Genomic DNA, 19,162 nt, shown 5'->3' with positions numbered 1-19,162 from the left:
AAACTTGTTCAGACAGATAACCGTTTTCCTCAGGGATTTTCTTAATGGCATCTGGGAACTTGTCTGCTGCATCCTGGTTGGAAGAAGCCGCTTTTCCTGTTATCCTGATAGGTTTTGGCCAGACCTCTTTATAAAATTATCCAACCATCTTTTGCCTGCATTAAATTCTCTAGCTTTAGATCCTTCACCTTTTGCTTTAAGTTGTCATATAATCACTTCACTGTTTTTTAACCGTATCAGAGTCCGTATGTATTCCTTTCTTATAGCAATCCTAAACACACAAAAGCTTCCTTTTCAATACGAGATTGAAAGGTTATGCACAAAAAGTGCAAGGTTTTTGCACCGGCTAATTCAGTTGCAGTGGCAGCTTCACAGGTTTCCTTTTTCTTTCTTTCTTTCTTTTTTTTTTTAAATGGTCCTTACATTGGATTCATTTATCTTCAAATGTCAGGCAACCACTGTTGCTGATGTAAATCTATGGTATTTATCTAGCAGTTCACCTTTTTCTTGTAATGTCATGACTTTTTTCTGCTTGTGAGCATTTACAGCATCACTAGTGGCACTTTGTGTGGGTCCTGTGGTGTTATTCAAGGTTTACAGTATTGCACTAAACATGATGAAAAATACACAAGAACTAGGAGAGATCACTTTTTACTGCAGTATCCAATTTGCTAGAGAGATGAACTGCTCATGCAGAGATGATTAACATCACACAGCATTTTAAGTGGATATTCTCAACACTTGAGCTCACCCCAGCAGCAACAGGAGATAGCTGTGAAATTATTACAGTAGTACAGTATGTACTACAGTTCTTTATGCAGTTATGATTTAATACATCATCTTTACATTTGTTCACATTTCTCTCTGCCAGTGGTACCATTTAAGGTCTGTAAGTGTGTACATAAGTTTTGATAAATTTTAACTTTTTGTAATAGGTTTGCATGTGTTTTATGGTAATAAATGATAAACTAGTATCTACAAGTGTTTTATGCATTAATGGCACACTGTTTTTTTCTTTGTTCTTTTTTTTTTCTTTTTGGTATTTTTTAGACTATGTGGTTTATCTGCAAATTTTTTCAAATTGTTGCAGATCTCCAAAAACTTTCCAATATATTTATTGGAAAAAATCCTCATGTACGTGGACCCATGCAGTTCAAATTCATTCAAAGATCAACTGTACTCAGCTTGTTTTGAGATGTCTTTTGATGTCTAGCTTTTAAATGGAACTGCTGAGGCAAATTGGACCACCTTTTTGGGTCAGTCCCACAGTTGTGAGCCAAAACCTCATTAAGACCAGTGGATAACCGGGGCGCCTGGGTGGCGCAGTCGGTTAAGCGTCCGACTTCAGCCAGGTCACGATCTCGCGGTCCGTGAGTTCGAGCCCCGCGTCGGGCTCTGGGCTGATGGCTCAGAGCCTAGAGCCTGTTTCCGATTCTGTGTCTCCCTCTCTCTCTGCCCCTCCCCCGTTCATGCTCTGTCTCTCTCTGTCCCAAAAATAAATAAACATTGAAAAAAAAAATTAAAAAAAAAAAAAAAAAGACCAGTGGATAACCAACATGTCTGTGTTGGCTTTTCAGATTAGCAGTGCAGCTTATTTGGAGAATAGCCTCTTAATATTTAATTCCATAACTGGCCACAGTCTCAAGTAATGCTTTTGCCGTAAAGTCTAAAAAAAAAGATGGGGCGCCTGGCTGGCTCAGTGAGTAGAGCATGTGACTCTTGATCTTGGGGTCAGGAGTTCAAGCCCCACATTGCTTGTAGAGATTACTTAGAAGAAAAAAAGTTAAGTTGAGTATTGATATAGTTGCTCCAGCTTTATTTTGGCTAGTATTTGCCCGACATTTATCTTTTTCTGTCCTTTAACTTCCAACTTTCTGAGTTGTTTCTTGAGTTTGGGGATATCTCTTGTGATCAACATGTAGTTGGATTTTGTTTTTCTGGTGATTTTTTTTTTAGTACATCTACATTTCTTTTTTCTTTTTCTTTTTCTTTTATTTCTTTCTTTTTCTTTCTTTTTTTTTTTTTTTTAATGTTTATGTATTTATTTTGAGAGAGGGAGAGAGAGAATCCCAAGCAGGCTCGATGCTGTCAGTATGGAACCTGAAATGGGGCTTGAACTCAACAAAACCATGAGATCATGACCTGAGCCAAGATGAAGAGTTGGACGCCTAACCAACTGAGCCACCCAGGAGTCCCAGTACCTTTACATTTCTTGTGATTTCTTATCTGCCTTTTTACTTTATATTTTGCTGATTTTTCTGTCCTGTCTTACCTTTATAAAATTGAAGTTTTCTTATTTTTTTCCCTTCACTATTTCTGTTCTTCTAATAATTACCCTTGGGAGTTTAAATTATGCTTAATTTAACAAAGTCTAAAGTTAACTCCATCTCATTAGAAGGACTCGAGAACATTTAAACTTTGAATGCCCTCTTCTGTTACATTTGGCTATATCAGCTAGCATTTTGCTTTTTATCCTTTTTCAGTCCTGCAAACTAGGTATTGTTTTTGTTATTATGTGTATATATGTGTGTGTATATATATGTATATATATTTATATAATTTTTGTTATAATATTTTTTTTTGTTTTTGTTATATATTGTGTGTGTGTATATATATCATATATTTTTATTGCTTACCATTTACTTTCAGTATTTCAGACCTTTTTACTGGCATCATTTTCCTTTTTCCCTAAAGTATATTCTTAAGGAAACCGTGACATTCAGGTCCACAGTTAGAAACATGTTTAATACAGGGCTGCCTGGGTGGCTTGATTGGTTGAGTGTCTGACTCTTGATTTTGGCTCAGGTCATGATCACAGGGTCATGGAATCGGACCCCGCTTCGGGCTCTACACTCAGGGTGGAGCCTGCTTAAGATATTCTCTCTCACCCCACTAAAAAGGATAACTATAGACCAATTTCCCTGATGAACATGCATGCAAAAATCCTCAACAAGATACTAGCCAACCGGATCCAACAATACATTAAAAAAATTATTCACCACAACCAAGTGGGATTTATACCTAGGATGCAGGGCTGGTTCAATATCCGCAAAACAATCAACGTGATTCATCACATCCAATAAAAGAAAGGATAAAAACTATATGATCCTCTCAATAGATGCAGAGAAAGCATTCGACAAAATACAGCATCCTTTCTTGATAAAAACCCTCAAGAAAGTAGGGATAGAAGGATCATACCTCGAGATCATAAAAGCCGTATATGAACAACCCAACGCTAATATCATCCTCAACGGGGAAAACTGACAGCTTTCCCCCTATGGTCAGGAACAAGACAAGGATGTCCACTCTTGCCACTGTTATTCAACATAGTATTGGAAATCTTAGCCTCTGCAACCAGACAACACAAAGAAATGAAAGGCATCCAAATCGGCCAGAAGAAGGTCAAACTTCCACTCTTTGCAGATGACATGATACTCTATATGGAAAACCCAAAAGATTCCACCAAAAAACTGCTAGAACTGATTCATGAATTCAGCAAAGTTGCAGGATATACAATCAATGCACAGAAATGAGTTGCATTCCTATTCACCAACAATGAAGCAACAGAAAGAGAAATCAAGGAATCGATCCCATTTACAGTTGCACCCAAAACCATAAAATACCTAGGAATAAATCTAACCAAAGAGGTAGAAAGTCTATACACTGAAAACTATAGAAAGCTTCTGAAAGAAATTGAAGAAGACACAAAAAAATGGGAAAAGATTCCATGCTCCTGGATAGGAAGAACAAATATTGTTAAAATGTCGATAGTACCCAAAGCAATCTACATATTCAATGCAATCCCTACCTATCAAAATAACACCAGCAGTCTTCACAGAGCTAGAACAATCCTAAAATTTGTGTGGAACCAGAAAAGACCCTAAATAGCCAAAGCAATCTTGAAAAAGAAAACCAAAGCAGGAGGCATCACAATCCCAGACTTCAAGCTATACTACAAAGCTGGAATCATCAAGACAGTATGGTACTGGCATAAGAACAGACACTCAGATCAATGAACAGAGTAGAGAACCCAGAAATGGACCCACAAACGTATGGCCAACTAATCTTTGATAAGGCAGGAAAGAATATCCAATGAAATAAAGACAGTCTCTTCAGCAAGTGGTGCTGGGAAAACTGGACAGCGACATGAAGAAGAATGAACCTGGACCACTTTCTTACACCATACACAAAAATAAACTCAAAATGGATGAAAGACCTAAATGTAAGACAGGAAGCCATCAGGATCCTCGAGGAGAAAGCGGGCAAAAACCTCTTTGATCTTGGCCGCAGCAACTTCTTACTTGACATGTCTCTGGAGGCAAGGGAAACAAAAGCAAAAATGAACTACTAGGACGTCATCAGAATAAAAAGCTTCTGCACAGCGAAGGAAACAATCAGCAAAACTAAAAGGCAACTGACTGAATGGGAGAAGATATTTGTAAACGACATATCAGATAAAGGGTTAGTACCCAAAATCTACAAAGAACTTACCAAACTCAACCCCCAAAAAACAAATAATCCAGTGAAGAAATGGGCAAAAGACATGAATAGACACTTCTCCAAAGAAGACATCCATCCAGATGGCCAACCGACACATGAAACAATGCTTAACATCACTCATCACGGAAATGCATATCAAAACCCCAATGAGATACCACCTTACACCTGTCAGAATGGCTAACATTAACAACTCAGGCCACAACAGATGTTGGCGAGGATGCAGAGAAAGAGGATCTCTTTTTGCATTGTTGGTGCGAATGCAAGCTGGTGCAGCCACTCTGGAAAACAGTATGGAGGTTCCTCAAAAAACTAAAAATAGAACTACCCTACGACCCAGCAATTGCACTACTAGGTATTTATCCAAGGGATACAGGTGTGCTGTTTCAAAGGGACACACGCACCCCCATGTTTATAGCAGCACTATTAACAATAGCCAAAGTATGGAAAGAGCCCAAGTGTCCATCGGTGGATGAATGGATAAAGATGTGGTATACATATACAATGGAGTATTAGTCAGCAATTAAAAAGAATGAAATCTTGCCATTTGCAACTACGTGGATGGAACTGAAGATAGTATTCTAAGCGAAATTAGTCAGAGAAAGACAAATATATGACTTCACTCATATGAGGACTTGAAGAGGCAAAACAGATGAATATAAGGGAAGGGAAACAAAAATAGTATAAAAACACGGAGGGGGACAAAACAGAAGAGACTCCTAAATACAGAGAACAAACAGAGTTACTGGAGGGGATGTGGAGGGGGGGTGAACTAAATAGGTAAGGGGCATTAAGGAATCAACTACTGAAATCATTGTTGCACTATATGCTAACTAATTTGGATGTAAATTTTAAAAAATAAAGTTAAAAAAAAAAATTCTCTCACTCCCTGTCCCCCCACTGTGACTCTTCCCTGCTCATGCTGTCTCCCTCTCTCAATAATTAAATATGTTTAATATTGCAACCACTTACAACTGAAACAAAAGTTTTACAAGACAGAATTTACCCGTATGTGAACTATATTCTGTATTTTTCTGGTTTTTTGGGGTTTTTTTCCTTTTCTGTGCCTGCTATAATTTACTAATGTCATGACTTGTGAATTACAATCTATGATTTCAGAAATACTGCTTTATTAGGAAGGGTTTTTTTTTTTATTTAAAAAAAATCTTTTTATTTATTTTTGAGAGAGAGAGACAGGCGTGTGAGTAGGGGAGGAACAGAGAGAGAGGGAGACACAGAATCCGAAGCAGGTTCCAGGCTCTGAGCTGTCAGCACAGAGCCTGATGCAGGGCTCGAACTTGTGAACCGCGGGATCATGACCTGAGCTGAAGTCGGATGCCCAACTGACTGAGCCACCCAGGTGCCCCTAGGAAGGTTCTTTTTAATGAATCTCTTGGTGGTAAAACTTTTTTATCTGGAGATGCCTTAATTTAATCACTTCTGAAAAATAGGTCATTTGGTATACATGTGACATGTATTTTCTCTAATAAGCACACGGTCTTCTACTTTACATTGCTTTTGAGTCTGCTGTCAGTCTGATTGTGGGTAATCTTTAAGTTTTTTCTGGGTATCTTAGGATTTGATGGTCTTTAGTCCTTTTGTAGTTTCATTGCAGTGTATCTAGGTGCACATTTTTATTTAGCCTGTGTGGTATACTTTGTGTTTCCTGTATCTGTGGAGTTATGTCTTTAACTAGTTTGGAAAAATTCTCAGCCTTTATATCTTCAAATATTTTTCTCTCATCTATGCTATCCTGTTTTTCTGGGATTCCACTTGTGTACATGTGTAAATACTATATACTCTGTGGCTTCTAAACCTCTCTTGCATATTATCTGTCTCTGTACCTCATTCTAAGTAATTTCAAACTGACTTCTACCTCTTTTAGTTTACTACATCTTTTTTTTTTAATTTTTTTTTTTAAAGTTTATTTATTTTTGAGACAGAGAGAGACAGAGCATGAACGGGGGAGGGGCAGAGACAGAGGGAGACACAGAATCCGAAGCAGGCTCCAGGCTCTGAGCCATCAGCCCAGAGCCTGACGCGGGGCTCGAACTCACGGACCGCGAGATCGTGACCTGAGCTGAAGTCGGACGCTTAACCGACTGAGCCACCCAGGCGCCCCTACTACATCTTTTTTAAATTGACATATAAATTGAATGCTATAAAATTCATCTTTTTAAATTTTTTTTTTCAACGTTTTTTATTTATCTTTGGGACAGAGAGAGACAGAGCATGAACGGGGGAGGGGCAGAGAGAGAGGGAGACACAGAATCGGAAACAGGCTCCAGGCTCCGAGCCATCAGCCCAGAGCCCGACGCGGGGCTCGAACTCACAGACCGCGAGATCGTGACCTGGCTGAAGTCGGACGCTTAACCGACTGCGCCACCCAGGCGCCCCAAAATTCATCTTTTTAAAGTGGCTTTTAGTATATTCCATAAGCTTGTACAACCATTGCTACAGTCTAATTCCAGAACATTTTCACTTCCCTACTGCATCTTTTTTGAGGTGTGTCTGGCCTGTTTTTTTCATCCATCCTCTAGATAGCTGATTAATTTTTTGGTTTATTTTTTACGGTTCTTATTTGGTTCTTTCTGCAGTCTGCCTAGGTTTTTTTGTTTATGTTTTGTTGTTTTATTTTGTTTTAAGTAGGCTTCATGCCCAACATGGGGCATGAACTCACTACCCTGAGATCAAGTCACATGCTCTACCGACTGAACTTGCAAAACCGCGAGATCAGGACCTGAGCAGAAACCAAGAGTCAGATGTTTAACCTACTGAGCCACCTAGGTGCCCCACTGAGAGGATTTTTTTTTTCCCTCTGCCAAGATGCAGAGGTCTTCAGTACTCTCCAGCCCACTCACAGGTTCTTTCATTTATTAATGAGGCTTCTGTGATCTATTCCCCCATCTTGCTCAAACCCCAAGTTCCTGTGTCACTACCCACATGTCCTAAGGAGAGCCTTTGCCCATCACAGCCTGATACCAATTTCAGTTATTTGATTTATTTTCTTTTTAAAATTTTTTTTTTCTACGTTTATTTATTTTTGGGACAGAGAGAGACAGAGCATGAACGGGGGAGGGGCAGAGAGAGAGGGAGACACAGAATCGGAAACAGGCTCCAGGCTCCGAGCCATCAGCCCAGAGCCTGACGCGGGGCTTGAACTCACGGACCGCGAGATCGTGACCTGGCTGAAGTCGGACACTCAACCGACTGCGCCACCCAGGCGCCCCTAAAATTTTTTTTTTCAACGTTTATTTATTTTTTTTGGGACAGAGAGAGACAGAGCATGAATGGGGGAGGGGCAGAGAGAGAGGGAAACACAGAATCGGAAACAGGCTCCAGGCTCTGAGCCATCGGCCCAGAGCCTGACGCGGGGCTCGAACTCACGGACCGCGAGATCGTGACCTGGCTGAAGTCGGACGCTTAACCGACTGCGCCACCCAGGCGCCCCATGATTTGTTTTATTTTCTATTGCCTCTTTTTTTTAACTTTTTTTTTTTTTTTAACATTTATTTATTTTTGAGAGAGAGAGAGACAGAGCATGACCAGGGGAGGGGCAGAGAGAGAGGGAGACACAGAATCCGAAGCAGGCTCCAGGCTCCAAGCTGTCAGCACAGAACCTGATGCGGGGCTTGAACTCACAAACTGCGAGATCATGACCTGAGCCGAAGTTGGACGCTTAACCGACTAAGCCACCCAGCCGCCCCTCTGTTGCCTCTTTTGAGGATATTTCTATGGTTCCTTACACTGCAGTACGAATTGTGTTTTTTATTTCTGGTTGTTTGGGGGGTTTTTTAGCCAGGGGTAGGAGTAGGGGATGCCACCATATGCTAAAAGGCAAAGTAAAAGTAAACTCTTTTTGGGGGTGTCTGGGTGGTTCAGTTGGTTAAGCATCCCACTTCATCTTAGGTCATGATCTTGAAGTTCATGGGTTCGAGCCCCGTGTTGACTCTGCTGATAGCTCAGAGCCTGGAGCCTGCTTCAGATTCTGTGTCTCCCTCTCTCTCTGCTCCTGCCCTGCTGTGCTCTCTCTCTCTCAAAAAATAAACATTCAAAAAATTTTGTTTGGGGGCGCCTGGGTGGCTCAGTCGGTTAAGCGTCCGACTTCGGCTCAGGTCATGATCTTACAGTTCGTGAGTTCGAGCCCCACGTCGGACTCTGTGCTGACAGCTCGGAGCCTGGAGCCTGCTTCGGATTCTGTGTCTCCCTCTCTCTCTGCCCCTCCCCTGTTCATGCTCTGTCTCTCTCTGTCTCAAAAATAAATAAATAAAAAAAAGAAGGTTCTTCTTATGTTAAAAAAAAAAAAATTTTGTTTGTTTCTCATTTCTGGTTGCTTGGGTTTTTTTGTTTTTTTTTTTTTTAGCCAGAGGTAGGAGTAGGGGATGCCACCATAATGCCAAAAGGCAAAGTAAAATTAAACTCTTTCGGGGGGGCAGGGGGGCACTGGGGTGGTTCAGTCAGTTACTCATCTGGTTTCGGGTCAAGTCATGATCTCATGGTTCCTGAGTTTGAGCCCCGCATCGGGCTCTGTGCTGACAGAGCTCAGAGCCTGGAACCGGCTTTGGATCCTCTTTCATCTCCCTTTCTCTGCCCCTCTCCTGCTCACGCTCTGTCTCTCTCTCTTTCTCAAAAATAAATAAGCATGGAACTCTTTTTGAATGTTTATTTATTTGAAGACCACTATTAGTACACACAAATTACCCACCTAATTGCCACTTGTGTTCCATCTAGTTTTTGCTAGTACCGCTAAATAACCGTCTCTATACCATTCACTTAAAATTCTAAGTTCATTTTTTGTTTGTATTTTGTGGTTCTTACAGGATTATGTTGACAAAGAGAAGGCCATTGCCAAAGCACTGGAAGACCTCAGAGCCAACTTTTACTGTGAACTCTGTGATAAGCAATATCAGAAACATCAGGAATTTGACAACCACATCAACTCCTATGATCATGCACATAAGCAGGTGAGGAATAGTTGCTTGCTAGCAAAACAATACTTTATGTGTTAGAATTATTGAATTTTATAAATGTACCCCAAAAATCTTGGTGACTATGATTTCTTATATCTGCCAGTCTTTATCTGAGGTCTATCTGACTTACTTTTTTTTTCAGTGACAAGTCCTGACATAGACCTCCCTCTTCCAAGAATTTATGTAGAGAATTGTGAGCTTCATAAATCTTGCATAAAGTTTTTGGCTTTGATTATTTTCTGAATTTGTATTTAATTTGGTAGTTCAACTGAGGATCACTAGGAGTTTTATTTCCCTTTCTCTCTCTTTGTGAACATGTTAAACTTTGAATAGTTATCCCAGACTGTGGGTGCTTCATCTTCTATATACAGGAGTTCATGCTTTATTGGCTACTATTTCCTATCAGTAAGTTATTTTGTTATTTGGTATACCTTGGAAACTAGATAAATCTTGAGAAGGAAAAAGAATTAGATGCTGTCCTAACTTTAACAAAAACCTCTGATGCTGCATGTTGAAGAGCTTGCTAAAAAGTGAATTATACTTTCTTTGCAGTCTTTTTTGCTTTCACTGACTTAGAAAATAAAATTGTACCTAACTAGATACTGGCATAAAGAAGGTGGCCCAGGGGGGATTTTAGAAGAAAGAAATGGATCTTTAAATTTCTGGCTTATTGAATAATTTTGAGCCATTTGATGCTGGGTGATTTTAGCAGAATTTACTAGGTCTTTGAAGGCATAATAGTTGTATTTGTTAAACTTGTAAGATTTATGAGCATTTCTGGAATGCTGTCTTAAGTGGATCTGTTGAACCAACTTTTTTTTTTTAATACCTTTGCTTCATCTTTCAACCAGCCATAAGATTTCAGTGCACAAGTAAAGAGCAAGCTTTAAGCTTTACTAGCACAAGGATAGTTTGTAAACTGTTACATTTTTTGCAACAATCTCTCTCATGTTTAACCACACCGAACCAATTTAAGATGCTTCCACTGATAGAATTGTATTCAAGACAGCTTTTGAACTTTTGATACACCTTTGGACATTGTGTATTATCAAGGTCTGCTTAATTTGAAGAAGAGAAATATAGAGAGGATATATATGGACAAGATATATACTGGAGTTACTTTACTTTTTCAAAGAAACATCTGTCAAGAAAGAGTTACAACAGCAAATATTGCTTATCCAGTAATTTTTCTGCCTTCTCAGTGTATACATAATTCAAATTTGGGGGTTATTTTTTATGGAATTGAGAAAGACTTGTAGCATCTAAACACACAACCACCTTTTTGGGCTCTAAAAATTTCTTCAATTAAGAATTGTCTATGGGGGACAAAATTGTCTGTGATGGGGCGCCTGGCTGGCTCAGTCGGTGGAGCATGTGACTCTTGATCTCAGGGTCGTGAGTTCAGGCCCCACGTTGGGCTTAAAGCGTACTTTAAAAAAAAAAAAAAAAAAAAAAAAAAAGAGTTGTCTGATAAATTAGGACTCCAGAAGAAACTTTAGGCACCAAAAGGACATTTAGAAAGGTTACATTTTTAGTTGATGAGAAGTCTCTTGAGTAAAGTTTCTATTAGAAAAAAAATAAACCAGGAAAAGTATAATTCAGACTTGAGCAATGTTTAGATTGCTTTTTAAGGGAAAATATTCTATCCAAGCAACAGAATTACAAATGAAATCTGAGCAGAAATGCAGAACTAGTGAAATTCACATCGACAGCATTAATGTGAGGGATGATAATGTTTTAGTGATGCTGCTTTCAACTTGAGAGTAGTAGTAATTGTTACAGCTCTGGTTCATTTGAATTTGACATGTCTGTTCTGTGCACCTTGGGATGACTTCATTCTCTCTCCATGTCTCTCTGTTGCAGTGGTTTTCCACATGGGGAGTTTTGTCCTCTAGGGAACACTTGACATTGTTGATTGCCACAATTAGGAAGATGGTGCTACTGGCATGTAGTGGGTAGAGGTGCTTCTAAATATCCTACAATGCACAGGAAAGCTCCTTGCAACACAGAATACCTGGCCCAAAATGTCAATAGTGCTGAGGTTGAGAAACCCTGTTCTATTGAGACTACTGAAAAACTTTCAAAGACATATGATATTGCAAAATCATTTGGCCTTTCCTTGGTACAAACAAATCACTGTCATTTTAAGTCCCTAGTTATGTTATAAACATTTGTAAAGTGCTCATCTAGATGATCCCAAATACTCATATTTTTTAGATTATCATTTCATTTAAAAATGAAAATACAAAATTAAGGTTTCTTATAAGGAACTTATGGACTACCTTTCTCCATTAACATAGAAAAATGTCTGCAGTCCTTGGTCTGGGAAGAAATCTTTAGCTGGTATGGTTAATGAATGCATGTGAGCCTGTTTCTTCACCATGCTCAAAAGCCCATCTTAGGCATTAAAAAAAGAATGAATGTAGTGTGAGTTTGTTGTTTTCTTTGGTTTTGGCAGAGTGTTCTGTATTTGGTTGAAACATAGGCTTTTTCATCTTTCTTTATACTGCCCTCTTAGTGCAGATAGAGTAGAATCTTGAAACAATGCTATAAATATATAAACAAAAAAGTGCACAGTACTAAATTTTTTTATAGTTCTCTTCCCTTTACTTAGAATTTCTAAAGAGCCTTTAATTGCCCTTGGTACAACACAGCTAAATAACCCCTAAGAGGAGCTATGTCCTGTTTTTCATTCCTCTTTGATGGACATGAACTTACCATACAAATGGAGCTACCATTTTCCAAATTCATGCTCTAAAATCATAAAGACACCCTGTCTTGTCTTCCAGGAAGGCACACAGGATTATTATGAATCTGAGATAATAGGTAAGTACATTCAACTCCTATATTAGTAATCCCTAGTTTGCATCTTCCATCAAATTTTTACTATTAAAATTTCCAGAGAAATAATCTATCCTGTTAGTGGTAAAACTAGTAGTATAGACAGGATTCTGAACACGCCCTTATCTTTATTAAGCACAAATAATCTCTCAAAAAAGGGCTGTGTGGTCACCCACGTTTTGTGGTGATTTTGGGGGGTTGTTATCATGTGCCTCTCCCTATTCACTAGTTTTTCTCAAAATTTCCAAGTCACTAACCTGCAAATATGAAGACCCAGCTTTTTTAAAGATGAAAAAGCTAATTAGACATTTTGGCTCTTTTCAGCAGTTTAACTCTCATTTTAAGGTGATAATTTCAATACATTTTGAAGGGTAGTCCTCTCCATTCTTCAAAAGCTAGCCCAATCTGTGATTCCTTTTTATGTAAATTAGTCCTAATATGCCTCAGAGCTTAATAAACATTAGTATCCATCTTCTATCCCTCTTGGCTTAATTACAGTACAGTTAAGGTTACTTTGAAACTAAACATTTTTCATCTCTACCTCCTTGCATCTTTGATTATTTTGCATAGCTAAAAACATGTCTACTAGTGGATATGATCATGGAAACCATTTTCTTGAGCTTTTCAGAGGGCCTAAATTTCAAACTACAAAGAACATTGTTTCCCAGAAGTCAATTTGTAGCAACACAGTAATAATAGTACCTTATTTTAACACTGGTTTTTTTGTTATTGTTTTGCTTTCTTTGGTGCCTTGCTACCTAGTCAGGATTCTCCCAATCTTACTCTCTTTTATTTGTGCCACTAAGGGTCCTCTTCACCAGCCTCCAATACATAAATCAGAGGTCACAGATTGTCCCACAGATGTATTTTGTCTGGTCTTTGTAGTGTTAGATTTTTCCCATTTAATTTTGATTGGTTCTCTGTCTTTTAAAAATGAGATTTTATATAATTCAGGCTTTGTCTTATCTTGAAAAATTGAAATACCTGAGAACATTGGGCCTGCATTTCAACATAACAGTTGGCTAAAGCTGAATAGTTGCTATCTCTTTAGAAAGTCAATGCTCACTCTTCAATTAGATGTCTCTTACATCAACCTGTGTGATTCACTACATTAACTGCCAAATCCTTCTAAACATTTGAGTTTGTGACCCAGGCCCAGACCTTCCTTTTCTCTCCACACACACGGCTCTAATTGACAATGGAGAAGCAGCACATTGAAAAGCTGCCTCCTTATTCATCTTTAAGTGTTGGGTCCAACTTCTTTGCAATTTCAAAGCCATCTGCAGTAGTTGCGTCCAGTTTATCAAAATCTGGTACATATAAATTAGCAGCTTTGAGAAATTCTTTTTAGAAAGAATCAGTGTCTTGGTCAGAGGAAAGAATGCTTTCAACCTGCTAGCTTCAGTGTGAAAACCCCTTTTACGTTTCTTGAAAAGACTGAAGTTTCATTTAATACCAAGGTCTGTTTCAACAGTAAAAATAGTGGTTTTATGAGCTTTAAATAGCTGAACTAAAACAGATGAAGCCTATAGTAAGTACCCCTCGATGACTGCTCTGTTCTGAATTGTACACGATGGGATCTGTGACTGCGTGATTTAGTTAACTCTGTCTAAACTGTTACAATTATTTTGGGGCAGTATTGCTTACTTTTCGTTGACTGTTGTGTATATCTGGTATTACCAAGGAATAGAAGGCTTAGTTTTCCTCATGACTCAGAAATGAAATAGGTTCTGTGTTGAAGTATTTTCTGAGAAATTCCTTGGTGATGGAAGGAATGATCATCTTTGGACTTCACATGGCCTTCATTCAGATTTGGACTGGCCACTCTCCACTTGGAGTTGCACTGCTTACTGTTGTAGTTTTGCCCCTCAAGATATTCTACTGTATTTGCTCCTCTGTGTGCTTGGCACACGGGGCATCAGGACAATAAGCACATCAAAACCAATTGGACCTCTGGCAAGCCACTACAGGTTTGAGGAGCTTCAGACTGGGTTCCCTTTCTTCAGTGCTACTTTGATACTCCTTGCAAGGGAAACACAAATGGAAATGTTTAAACGGCAATAAAAAGTAAATAAGAGAGAAATAATTTTAGGGCTAAAATACAAAAGAAACTGAACTCTTCTAAAAGAAGTGTAACCACAGGGGTGCCTGGCCAGGTCAGCCAGTGGAGCATGCACCTCTTGATCTCAGTGTTGTGAGTTCAAGCCCCACATTGGGGCGTAGAACTTACTTCGAAAATAATAATAATAATAATAATAATAGAAGCGAAACCACTTAGATACTACTGAAGATAATCTACACGTATAATCTATATTTCATGTGTTTCTGGAGTGTTTATCCTTAGAAAACTGTAAATTGATTATTATAAACAGGTGAAATAGATTAGGAAAGCCGTAAAGTATTTATGAATCCCAAAGCTTTGTAGATGTTGACTTAAACAGCATAATTAGCTTCTGAAGAGATTATGCCTGGAGAAGCAAAGCAGATATGAAGAGGAATGCATCCTAAGAACTTGAGACATTGTAGTTTTATTTTAGTAACCTGTAGCAGAAAGATCAAAGTTTGTTACTGCTGTGTGTGTTATTTTCTTTGGAACTGTTTTGCTTAATAAAAGAATGACATTATTTGGCTAGTCCTCCAAAAACTGAGCATGTTTTGAGTCTGTACACTTGTTGAATCTTATGTACTCACCGTCTCTGCTCTTGTTGGGAATAGACTTCTTAAATCCAGCTATCACAATCTAGTTAACCTTAGAAAATTCTTGTTTCTGTTTAGGGAAACCATCTGCTTTTGTGAGCAGGCAGGGGTAACCCTAAACAGACCCTTTGGGAACTTCATTTGCTGGTAAACTCTGTATTCTCTTCCTGGGAATTTCTAACTCTGTTCTTCATTTTTTTTTTTTTTTTTTTTCAACGTTTATTTATTTTTGGGACAGAGAGAGACAGAGCATGAACGGGGGAGGGGCAGAGAGAGAGGGAGACACAGAATCGGAAACAGGCTCCAGGCTCTGAGCCATCAGCCCAGAGCCCGATGCGGGGCTCGAACTCACGGACCGCGAGATCGTGACCTGGTTGAAGTCGGACACTCAACCGACTGCGCCACCCAGGCGCCCCTGTTCTTCATTTTGATACACATTCCCAATATGAATTAAAATGATTCTACCTTATATTCTGCAGTTTTCAACCTGTTTTCTGGCCCTGCACATTTACATTTATTACAGTGATACATTGTGGTGGAGATTCATATATGAGGCTCTATGTTCTGTTGGAGTCTGAAAAGGTAAAGCAACCTAAGAAATAATGATAGTCTGTGAGTGACAGTCCTGAAAAGAGAGCTCTGAACTGAGATGCTGCTATTGCATTTGCTTTAGGCCTAAGCAGTTCTTATGAATTATGCTCCTTTAAATTTTACAAAGAGGTGAAACCTTTGCCTCCAGATATGATTTTGAGGGCTATATAGTTGTATCTATTTTTTTTAAGTTTTGATTCATTTATGTTGAGAGGAAGAGCAAATGCGAGCAGGGGAGGGACAGAGAAAGAAGGAGAGAGAGAATCCCAAGCAGGCTCCACACTGTCAGAGCAGAACCCAGTGTAGAGCTTGAACTCATGAACTGTGAGAACATGACTGGAGCCGAAATCAAGAGGTGGATGTTTAACCAACTGAGCCACCCAGGCACCCCTATATAGTTATATTTAAAACTCATTATCCACAAAACCACAGTAGTTTACCACTTCACACATATTAGGATAGCCAAAGTTAAAAAGACATCGTAACATATGTTGGAGAGGAGATGGAAAAACTGGATTACTCCTACATTGCTAGTGGAATTGTAAAATGGTGCAGCCCCTCTGGGAAACAGTTTGGCAGTTCCTCAAAATGTTAAATATAGAGTTACCATATGACCAGTGTATACCCTTGAAAAATGAAAATATGTGTCCACACAAAAATTTGCATAAGATTGTTCATAGCAGCGTTATTAATAGTACCCCAGAAGTGGAAACAGTGCATATATCCAACAACTGATGAATGTACAAACAAAATGTGGTATATCCATACCATGGAATGTTATTTAGCAATAAAAAGGAATGACTTAGTGATAAACACAACATGCACAAGTCTTGAAAATATTACGCGAAGTGAAAGAAACCAGTCGCAAAGACCCCCATATTGCATGATTTTATTTACATGGAAAGTCTAGAATAATCATATCTATAGAGAACATATATTAGGTTTACAGGGACTGTGTAGAAAGGAGTAATAGGGAGTGACTGCTCATGAGCATGGAGTTTCTTTAGAGGGTAATGGAAATGTTCTAACTAAAATTAGTAATGATGATTGCATAGCTCTGATAAACCCACCAAATTTTACACTTTAAATGGGTGAATTTTATGCTATGTGAATTGTATCTCAATAAAATTATTTTTTTAATCTCATCCAGCTTTTAAATTTTGGTGATGGTGACTGTATGTACATATACATACATGTATGTGAAAAAAACATGTTACAGCAGGCACAGCTTGGTACTGTAAAAATATACCACACTTTGAAGGCTTTCTGCTGACTTCTGAAAATACCAAAGCAAGTATTTAACAATAATTTTATGACGTATTAATTTGATATTCACCAAATGATAAGTATTGTCATAAATGACTAATTAGGACTACTCTTAGCAAAAAGAATGACTACTTCTGTATTTCCCTCTGATTTTTTTCAGTATCTATAGTCGGCATTAATGTTTAGTTTTCTCTGTTACTGAATAAAATTTATTTTCATCACTTACTGATAAACATGTGCTAAAAAGAAAGACTTTACATCCAATGTCCAGTAACTTGGTTTCCTTAACCATTCAACTGTAATCTTCCTTCCCTGAGTAGTTGAATGCTGAGGCTTTCTGTGTTCTTTCCTGGTACTTTTCCTTCTTCACCACATGGTGATGTTCTGGATGGTCTCATTCAGAAGCATCAAACACCAAGACTTGCACCCAGGTAACCTGGCCACGTAATAGCTAGAGCGTGATTACTCCAGTTTGGGAAGGGAGAGGAGATTAATGTTGTGTTGTGAAAGAGAGGCAGGAAATGGTGGGGAGAAGAGGCTATGGATTTGGGGTATGCAGGATTGTTGACATAGGGGAAAGAAAGTGGTTGAGGTTCAGAGAAAGCCGAATTAGGGACACCTGGCTGGCTCACTTGGTGGAGCGTGCAACTCTTCATCTTGGGGTTGTGAGTTTGAGCCCCATATGGGTGTGGAGATTTACTTTAAAAAAAAAAAAAAAAAAAGGTCGATTATACTTAGAAAAAGAGATTGCAGTACAGTTTCTTTACTATTCCCTGTCACTGTTCATTATCAACAGATAATACATGAAGTATTTAGATGTGTTCCTTCTCCCGATTTATTTTAAAACTGAAATAAGTTATTGAGCATCTCTTGTGCCATAGACAACTGTATGTGCATTGCAGGGTTAGTTACAAAGACTAAGCTTTAGTCTCTGTTCTGGGAGAGGAGCGTTGTTATTGGTGAGAAGAAACCGTGGACAGTCTTTTGACCCTACAGAGACAAAATCAGGTTTTCTCTTGAGAGTTCAGTAAATATTAGAACATAGGATTGTTAGTGGCAGTAGGAAATACTCTGCCTGTTTTTTGATGTCTGAAATTCCCTTCATCTGGAAATAATAGCATGTTTCTTTAAATTGAGATAAAAGATTTAAAATACTTGAGAAAAAGAATAATCAGATTTATTCCTAGTAGAATATACCCAAATATAAACTTCTAGCATCAGTTTTTGTTAGAAAAGAGTAGTACCAAAAGATAACAAATATTTTATTAATTCAAAAGCTTATTTTGTTATTAGGGAAAATTATGTGCAGATGTATCTTTGTCTCATTCATTCCCAGGTCAAACGCCATGCCACTCCTTGCTAGTCACACTCCACGTTATTGATAGTGTGGGCAAATTTATCACTCACATTAAAAATCTGGTAAGATTTACCAGATTCTCAATTCTCTGGTTTAATTTGTTCAGAGTTGGGTAGTGGTGCAGGAGTTTGCAGAGTTGGGTAATCGTGGAGTAGATATTTTGCTGCCAACACAGTGCTATTTAAGCTGCGTTTTAAGAACTGGAATGTCCAGGGGCGCCTGGGTGGCTCAGTCGGTTACGTGTCCAACTTCGGCTCAGGTCATGATCTCGCGGTTTGTGAGTTCAAGCCCCGAGTCAGGCTGTGTGCTGATGGCTCAGAGCCTGGAGCCTGTTTCAGATTCTGTGTCTCCCTCTCTCTCTGCCCCTCCCCCGTTCATGCTCTGTCTCTGTCTGTCTCAAAAATAAATAAATGTTAAAAAAAAATTAAAAAAAAAAAAAAAAAAGAACTGGAATGTCCTTTACATTGAAGTGGTCTTTAGCACAAAGAACATGGTTATGTGGGTGGGTGTTTCAAGCGCTGGATTATTTCTTAAGGTCTCTCCCTATATTGGTCTTTGGGAAATTTAATGGAAACTACAGCTACCATGTGATTGAGAATCAGTGAGAAAGAAATGGCCACTGTGTTCTATGCCACAAATGTATATGCTTTTTTGGAAACATGCCATTGGTTTTTCAGAACAGGATCTTCAAACCCTTTGATTTTGAATGGGGTTCAGTCTCCTTTACCTTGAATGAAGTTCTGCCCAGCTGAAAAATGTATTATATGACTTGTTACTAATAAGCTTAAATAGTTGAGTGAAGAAACAAATTTACTAGCAATACTTCAGAAGGCATAATTTATAATTTTCAGAGACAAGGACAATACTAGTTTGGAGTTAGCTTAAATGATTAATTATATCCACTCAGATCAGACTGTATCCCAGTTTGGAGTAGTCTAACTTG

General features: G+C 38.6%; 1 protein-coding gene across 13 annotated transcripts in view; it reads left to right on the top strand.

Annotated features, from left to right (window-relative positions):
• The window catches only part of GPATCH8 (G-patch domain containing 8), a 103,352-nt gene that overhangs the window by 69,168 nt on the left and 15,022 nt on the right, over positions 1–19,162 (top strand). For 12 of the 13 annotated variants that reach the window (XM_086687508.1, XM_086687512.1, XM_086687516.1 and 9 more), the window contains 2 exons: positions 9,318–9,461; positions 12,257–12,293. In XM_086687508.1, the coding sequence (XP_086543634.1) occupies positions 9,318–9,461; positions 12,257–12,293 (181 nt within the window). The remainder of the gene's footprint in view (positions 1–9,317; positions 9,462–12,256; positions 12,294–19,162) is intronic. The other variant, XM_086687509.1, reaches the window with a different exon arrangement.

Source organism: Puma concolor, chromosome E1 (genome assembly GCF_028749965.1).
Source record: "Puma concolor isolate L17-30 chromosome E1, mPumCon1.1.hap2, whole genome shotgun sequence".
In the NCBI taxonomy this organism is placed as follows: domain Eukaryota; kingdom Metazoa; phylum Chordata; class Mammalia; order Carnivora; family Felidae; genus Puma; species Puma concolor.
Note: the sequence above shows the minus strand (reverse complement) of the source record. Positions and strands in the feature narration are given on the sequence as shown.